Raw genomic sequence first — 8,411 nt, 5'->3', positions numbered from 1 at the left:
TGATTGGTTGCCCTCCACGACCTGCTGGAGTTTCTTTAGAGGGACAGAATGCCCCGATGTTTGCTTGAGTTAAACCCAATGCATCACAAAACTTTGGTATTCAAGCAGCCGGAGAATTATTAATAAGAGGTGTGCAGAGGTTTTAAGTCGGTTATTGGCCACACATTGTGGCCCCGTATTTGGTTCACCCCTGTGCTTTACATATTGGGAAACCTGGGAACTCTCTGAGGTTAACCCGGAGTCTTCTGGTAAAGAGCTGCCTCCATGGGTCTCCTGGTCACTTCCACCTTTTCCTGGCAGGGGAGTGGTGTTAGCCACGCCCACTCCTTGATCATTTCCCCTCATACTCCTCTCCTGGTGACTCCCCCTTTTCCTGGCAGGGGAGTGGTGTTAGCCACGCCCACTCCTTGATAATTTCCCCTCCTACTCCTCTCTTGGTAACATCCTCTTTTCCCGGAAGGGGAGTGGTGTTTAGCCACACCCACTCATTGCCCATTTCCCCTCCTACTCCCTCCAACTTAAGACTGTCTGCAGTTAGCCCAACCCCCACTGACGGTTATTCCAGCCCCTTTAATGAAGCCACTCCCCCAGAAGAGGAAGAGCTCTGGGTATCCAAAGAGCTTTTACATTGCTGCACCCACACCCCCCCTTTTTACTCCTGCGACATGCTTTTCATTGGTCACCTAAAAAACAGGTATATTATTAAGGGAGATTTTAATATCGCCCCAACATTCTATCCAAATATCAATATTTTCACTTATATCTAATATATTATTCCCCATAATCCTTAAAGTTCTGGCACCAAAAAATATAATAATTTAAATATGTATATATCACGAGATTATTTGGTAATAGAAGTTATTTAAATATTTTCTTCATTATTAATATTAATTTAATATTTTTTATTTGATTTTTTTCCTGAGGAAGGAGTGAATGATCTATCCCTGATCCCTGTTAAGAAATATTAGAGAGTTCATCAGTTTTAACCCCTGGCACGCACATTCTAAACTGTATTCCGACCTAATTGCATAGCTAATTTGGTAGGTTTTGTAAATTTAAACTTGTAATAATTAGTTATTTTTTTTACATTTTATGCTACACGTCATCTCTTTTTTTGTAATAAAAATAGAGCCTTTTTTTTTTTTCCTAGAACGCATTCTACTTTTATGGAATTACGAACGGTTAAAAAAAAATAAAAAATCATAATTATCTATTTTGACGGATGACTGACTTGCAGGACTTCAAAAAAAAAAAAAAAACACAAAAGTTTTAAAATCCGGGACTCACAACTAACTGCCTTGCAAAATAATACAAAAAAAAATAATAAAATAAATTAAAAAATATATATATTAACAGTCGTTGAAATGAATGCAATGGTACATTATATAAAAAAAATAATATATATATACTTTGAATGCACAGAATTTCTTGGTAATTGTGTTTTTGTGCTCTGATACTTCCAATAAACGGCCTTAAAGTAGCTGTTATTATCTTCTGCTTTATTCCCACCCGGGCAGCCCGACGGAGATCTTGTTAGTCTCCTATTCGGCCGCGTTCTTTTTTTTTAACGCCGCGTCTTTTCCCGCCATGTTTATAGGATCCGCGTGTCCTTTGGAACATGAAAATATTTACATTACGGTTTCCCTCTCCTCCTCAACCACGGAGTTGGGTCTTTCTGCGTCGTATAACCCCGACCCGTTCAGGTATTCATCATCTTTGTTATATTGTTCTGGTCCCGAGGAAGGTATGGAGTTTTCCGAAATGGAGCCGTTTTTGACGTAGCCCGGCAAGTTCCGGTGGCCGTTGAGGGCCGCCGATACGAGTCTAGTGTTCAGGTGCAAGGCGAGGGGCCCCCTCGTGGTTACGTTGGTGATACTCGTGTGCGAGACCATTGGTCCGTAGCTATACGTGGTGCTGCCGCTCCTGGCTTTGCGTTTAAAGTCAAGGGCCAGCGTCCACCGGCTCCAGGATTTCTTGATCTCCGCTTGTACCTGGAGGCAACAAATCCAAGTAAAAAAAAAACAAAAAACATGGCGGAAAATGGATTATCTCAACTGCACAAAACAATCTATAATTCTGTAAATTCTAGGTTTATATACATTTTCTGGACAAATATTTTATGAAGCTACTGAGAGGACAGCATTTTTTTGGAAACTCACCGTGACCTCCATAGTTTCCTTTTTCAATTAACATTTGCAGTGAGACCTCACTACGGGTCACTGACTGTGGGTTAAGTAATGGGTTAACTCTTCATTTTAATGGAGACCCACGTGCCGCAGCTGAATTTAATGGGAATTCAGATCGATCGAGTCTCAGTTGAGCTTGGCCTGTGTCCAGGTGGTGATATCACCCACCAACGGTCACTCTACTGGACCGAGTAGAGCACCCGGTTTAGCTGTGAGACCACAGACTTGGAGCTATGATCCCTTTACATAGTTAAGGAATAAGTAAGGTTGGAAAAAGCCATTGGTTCACCCGGTTCCACTTATGTAAGATGTCTCTAGGAGCGAGAAAGCCTCAAGAAGGTCTCTCCATGACCATGGACAGTCAGAATACGTTCTAGATCAACTTTTCAATTACGATATGTATCCATGAAAGAGATTTCTTCCCAGCCCAGCTTACTCTTAAAGGCGTCTGAGGTACTTGTGATCTCCACCTCCATTAGAAGTGGATTCCTGATCTTTAGGGTCCTTATTTTTTTAAGATGCACCAGTGGTTCCTCTAACCATAATAAACGATCGTCAAACATTCTGACCCTGGGGTGAAGATTTTTCCGGAAAGGGGCCTCAAACGGACCTCAAGTATGATTAAATATTGTATTCAAATTATTTGGATTTAGGCCAAAGTTTTTAGGGGCTTTAAAGACACTTCAGCCGACCCCGGCTTCTTACTTAACAGACCACAGGAACATAGAATCTAGGGTGCATCGGCCCCATTCGGCCCGTTTTTTTTTGTAAAGAATGGAACCTTAATCAGTCGTTGGTCTCGTCTTAGATTCAGGAGCCGTATGTCTATCCCATGCATGTTTAACCCCTTAATGACAAAGCCCGTACATGTAAAAATGCAAAATGTTTTCAATTGGTTTAGGGGCCGCCCATTGTCCTTAAGGGGTTAATAACTGCACTGTATTACCCTCTACCACAGATTCCCTTTATCCTTTATCTTGGAAACCAGATGAAAAGGGTGCGTTGCGAGTGGATGGAATTACTGTTACAAGAAATCTTTATAGAGCAATCGAATTGGAACAGAAGAATATCGAGTAGAAGATTATTCACGAGGAGCTTTCATTCTGATTGACGGAACGCGGTTATTCCCGCTGACAATGCATCCCTGCGGATATAACCGCTCCGTGTCATTTCCATTGCTTTGTACGGGGAATGAAGGGATTAAGGGGAGATCTCACCTCTCCGTTGCAGAAGCAGTAGATAATAGCCACGAAAAAACCCTGTTGAAAATCAGAGAGAGCAAAATATTTGATTTTGTCTTTTTTAACATGAAATTTTTTTATCAAGTTTTTTAAACAGCATGAATAATCAGCCGTGCGATTAAACTATAAATATAACACTGTAATATATATATAAGATTTAAATTAAGTGTTTGAATCCCCCTCCCCCTCCAAAAAAAACCATACCATCAAATAACTCCCTACCTGACCCCTATCTCTAAGTGCCCCAGGTAGGGGGGTGAGGTTCATCCAAGTACCCTTTTGGGTAGACAGTGAAAATGACACTGCTTTTTCACTCAAAGGGTGCAGCCTGGGGTAAAAATGTTCTTTGGGGTCCCCGAATCCTCATCTTCAGCCCAAAGGAAACGGCCATCCAAAAATTTGGCCAATAAAGAAAAGGCTGATGTAGAAAAACCCTTCTCCCCAGCTGGTTATTATTATTATTATTATTATCTTTTATTTATATAGCGCCAACAGTTTACGCAGCGCTTAATACAATACATAAATTCAAGGGATATGACAAGACAAGAATTGACAGACTAAGACAAACCGATACATTTGGTGGAGAGAGCCCTGCTCGCAAGCTTACAATCTAGAGGGAAAATGGGGTGATAAACAAACATAAGGCATAGAGAAAGGGTGAGAGGTATTGTGGGGGTATCAATGACAAGGATGTTCTAGCAGCTAAGATGGTATGCTTCTCTGAAGAAGTGGGTTTTTAGATGTTTCTTGAATGTCGGGAGGGAGGGTGAATTCTGAAGGTTCCTTGGGAGCAGATTCCAGAGATATGGGGCAGCTCGAGTGAAATCTTGTAGACGGGAAAAGGAAGAGGTGATGAGTGAGGAGGAGAGCCTTAGCCCATGGGAGGAACGTAGGGATCGAGTAGGAGAGTATTTGCTAATGAGGTCAGAAATGTACGGAGGAGCAGTATTGTGGATGGCCTTATATGTCAGTACCAGGATCTTAAATTTAAATCTAAAGGTAATTGGGAGCCAGTGGAGGGATTCACAGAGGGGGGAAGCAGAAGAGGAGCGACGTGCAAGGAAGATGAGCCTAGCAGCGGCATTAAGGATAGACTGTAGTGGAGAGAGTCGAGACAGTGGAATGCCAACCAGAAGAGTGTTGCAGTAGTCAAGACGGGAAATGATAAGTGAATGAACCAGAGTTTTTGTGGATTCTTGGGTGAGGAATGGGCGGATACGAGAGATGTTTTTTAGGTGCAGGCGGCAGGATCTGGCGAGGGACTGAATGTGAGGGATGAAGGAGAGGTTTGAGTCAAGGATGACCCCAAGGCATCGGGCCTGGTTAGTAGGAGAGATAGTTGTGTTGTTAATGGTGATAGAGAATTCAGGTAGTGGAGTGGAGATGGAGGGAGGGAAGATAATGAGTTCCGTTTTAGAAAGATTAAGTTTCAGGTAGTGTTGTGACATCCATGAAGAAATAGCAGACAAGCAGCTGGTGATCCGGGACAGGAGAGATGGAGAGAGATCAGGAGAAGACAGGTAGATTTGGGTATCATCTGCATATAGATGATACTGGAGGCCAAATGAGTTGATTAGTTTGCCAAGAGAGGAAGTATAAAGAGAGAACAGCAGAGGACCAAGGACTGAACCTTGGGGGACACCAACCGAAAGAGGAAGGGGCGATGATGTCTCGCCAGAGAAGCTGACAGAGAAGGAACGGTTAGACAGATATGAGGAGATCCAGGAGAGAGCTGTATCTCGAATGCCCATAGAAGCAAGTAGGTCAAGAAGAAGGTGGTGATCAACAGTATCGAAAGCAGCAGAGAGATCCAGTAGAATTAGAATAGAGTAGTGACCTTTAGCTTTGGCAGAGAGCAAGTCATTGGAGACTTTTGTTAGAGCTGTTTCAGTAGAGTGAAGGGGTTTGAAACCAGACTGTAGAGGGTCAAGGAGGGAATTAGAGGAGAGGAAGTTAGTGAGGCGATTGTACACAATCCGTTCAAGCAGCTTAGAGGTAAAAGGAAGCAGAGAGATAGGGCGGTAGTTAGTCAAACAGATGGGGTCTGAGGAAGGATTCTTTAGAATTGGTGTGATTAGCGCATGCTTGAAGGCAGATGGTACCGATCCAGATGATAGAGAAAGATTAAATAGGTGGGTAAGTGATGGACCAAGGGATGGACATAGAGACTTTGTGAGGTGTGAAGGGATGGGGTCAAGGGGACAGGTTGTTGGGTGAGAGGAAGAAAGAAGAGTGGCTATCTCTTCTTCGGTTGTAGGGGAGAAGGCAGTTAGTATAGTAGGAGTAGAGAGGGTGGTGGTGAGTGGTGTAGGAGGGAGTTGTAAGGAAGAGAGGTCTTTTCTAATAGTCTCGATCTTCTCTTTGAAGTAGGTAGCAAGATCTTGGGCAGTGAGAGAGGTTTGTGGTGTGGGTGTGGAGGGACAGAGAAGGGAGTTGAAAGTAGAAAAAAGGCGTCGTGGGTTGGAAGAAAGAGAGGATATGAGAGTGGAGAAGTAGAGCTGTTTGGCGAGAGAGAGGGCAGAGTTGTAGGTGTGAAGCATGAATTTATAATGAGTAAAGTCTTCGCTGGATTTTGATTTTCTGAAGTAGCGCTCAGCTGTGCGGCAGCACTTCTGAAGATACCGTGTGGTTTTGGTATGCCATGGTTGGCGTTTAAATTGTCGGGGGTAGCTTGTAGTAATTGGAGCTATGGTGTCGAGGGATGAAGCAAGTGTGTTGTTGTAAAAAGAGGCTGCTGTGTCTGGGCAGGAAAGGGTTAACATGGAAGGTAAGAGAGGTTCAAGTGAGGCTGACAGTTGGGTAATGGTATTTTCTGGTAATGGCCTACAAGTATGAGGTGAGCGCTGTAAGTTTGTCTTGTTAGGGGTTAGCACTGGAGAAAAAGATAGGAGGTGGTGGTCAGACAGAGGGAAGGGGTAGATGGAGAAGTCTGAAAGGGAGCATGATCTGGAGAAAACCAGATCAAGTGAGTGTCCCTCGGTGTGCGTAGGGGAATTAGTCCATTGAGAGAGACCAGAGGAAGATGTCAGGGAGAGGAGTTTGGAACTTGCAGAGTTGTTAGATATATCTAAAGGGATGTTAAAGTCACCCAGAATAAGACAGGGAATATTAGTAGAGAGGAAGAAAGGGAGCCAGGCAGAAAGGTGGTCAAAGAACTGCGAGGTAGGGCCTGGAGGGCGATATATGACAGCAATTTGAAGAGAGAGTGGAGAGAAAAGACGGATTGTGTGAGCTTCAAAGGAACCGAATGAGAGGGAGGGAGGGCTTGGTATATTCTGGAAGGTGCAGTGAGGTGAGAGAAGGATGCCTACACCACCACCCTTTCTGCCATCAGGCCTAGGAGTGTGGCTGAAGTGTAGTCCTCCGAAGGAGAGTGCAGCAGAAGCAGTAGTGTCTTGGGAGGGGATCCAGGTTTCAGTAAGAGCTAGGAGGTTAAAAGCATGAGATAGAAAAAGGTCATGTATACCAGCGAGTTTGTTGCATACCGAGCGGGCATTCCATAGGGCACAGTTAAAGACGGGAGGGAGTTTATGGTTGGAGATGATAGGAATAAGATTGGTTAGGTTGCGCATGTTGATTGAGTTTGCTGGTTGAGAATGATAGGAATAGGACAGGAGTGGTAGAGCAAATGCAGGTAGGTTTCACATATACAGGTTGAGTGTAGAGGTACTGGGATAGCTTTGACAGCAGAGAGATTGGGAGGGATAGGATCTGGAATGCTTTAATGGGGAGTAGTGGGTAATAAAGGGATCCACAGTGTGGTGCCCCCTACTGGCGTGATCCAGTAGATCCGGTACTTAACTGTCTATATATATATTAGAACAGCACTGGGGCGGGTGGGAGAGGGGCAGGGAGGGCGGGCAAAAAACCAGTTGATTGTGGGGAACATGAAGGTGGGTATTGCAGGTTGTGAGAGCTGTAATAGAGAGTGTTAAATAGTGTTAAAGTGGACGGGGGCAGTAAGAGGGCAGATATAGGAGATAAGGGGTCAGTAGAGCAGAAAGATAGAAAGTAAAATATAACACACTTAAGTAGTGACAGGCATGACATAAATTTTACCAAATAAAAACAAATAAAACAATCAGTGGAGAAATGCTGCAACTCCCAGTAAAGGCATTCCTAGGCCATAAAGCATAGATAGAAAAAAAGGGTAATAGACAATTCAGGCACAGAAACAGGAAAATGATAATAACAATACAGAAAACAATAACAGATAATAAAGGAGATCTCTTGGTCCACTCTGTATACCTTGTAGCAAAGTATGCAGGTTTGCTTGGGCTTCAGTTGATTGTGGGGAACATGAAGGTGGGTATTGCAGGTTGTGAGAGCTTGTAGCAAAGTATGCAGGTTTGCTTGGGCTTCAGTTGATTGTGGGGAACATGAAGGTGGGGAACATGAAGGTGGGTAATAATAATAAATAACCCCTGGATACCCCATTTTGTACACACCACATCTTGCACTCAGGGAGGTCAAAATATAACAAAAGACGCCATACTAGAGGGGCTGAAGCCATTCTGTACCTCGCCTGCACCACCTATCGTGTGTCCAGCGGCACTTTTATAGAAAGACTTCTGCTTGGAGCAGGCAAGATGGCTGCTGGTCAGCTCAGGAGCCGATCATGTGCCTCAACTACGCTACATAAAAGATAGAGGGGACACTAGATATAAGATGTGTGGCTGGCTCCTCGTGTGGTTGACACTGAAAGAGTTAAAGTTGTTAACCCTTTGGAGATTCTCAGAGCCTCATGTGCCTACAGAGGACCCCTGTTTCTTAACCATGCGTTGCTCTCTTCTTTCAACCTGCGCCAACTCGACTTTCCTTCAGCCGACCGCCTGCACATCTGTTGTTGACGTGATTTCTTTAAAAAAAAAACCATTAAATTCCTGGGGGAAGGGGTTTACTTTTACAAATTTACATTTTTTACAAAATTTGTGTTGGTTGGGCCAAATCCCAGCTATACATTTTATTTTTTTGTGAACTATTT

At 43.6% G+C, this 8,411-nt stretch overlaps 1 protein-coding gene across 1 annotated transcript in view; it reads right to left on the bottom strand.

Moving 5' to 3' along the window:
* Positions 1-1,193: 1,193 nt before the first annotated feature.
* PTH1R (parathyroid hormone 1 receptor) overlaps positions 1,194-8,411 on the bottom strand; it is a 126,413-nt gene continuing 119,195 nt past the window's right edge. The window contains exons 12-13 of the mRNA XM_053466130.1: positions 3,404-3,445; positions 1,194-1,991 (exon numbers count right to left, since the gene is read on the bottom strand). Of these exons, the coding sequence (XP_053322105.1) occupies positions 1,629-1,991; positions 3,404-3,445 (405 nt within the window). The 3' untranslated portion in view covers positions 1,194-1,628. The remainder of the gene's footprint in view (positions 1,992-3,403; positions 3,446-8,411) is intronic.

Source organism: Spea bombifrons, chromosome 5 (assembly GCF_027358695.1).
Source record: "Spea bombifrons isolate aSpeBom1 chromosome 5, aSpeBom1.2.pri, whole genome shotgun sequence".
Classification (NCBI taxonomy): domain Eukaryota; kingdom Metazoa; phylum Chordata; class Amphibia; order Anura; family Pelobatidae; genus Spea; species Spea bombifrons.
Note: the sequence above shows the minus strand (reverse complement) of the source record. Positions and strands in the feature narration are given on the sequence as shown.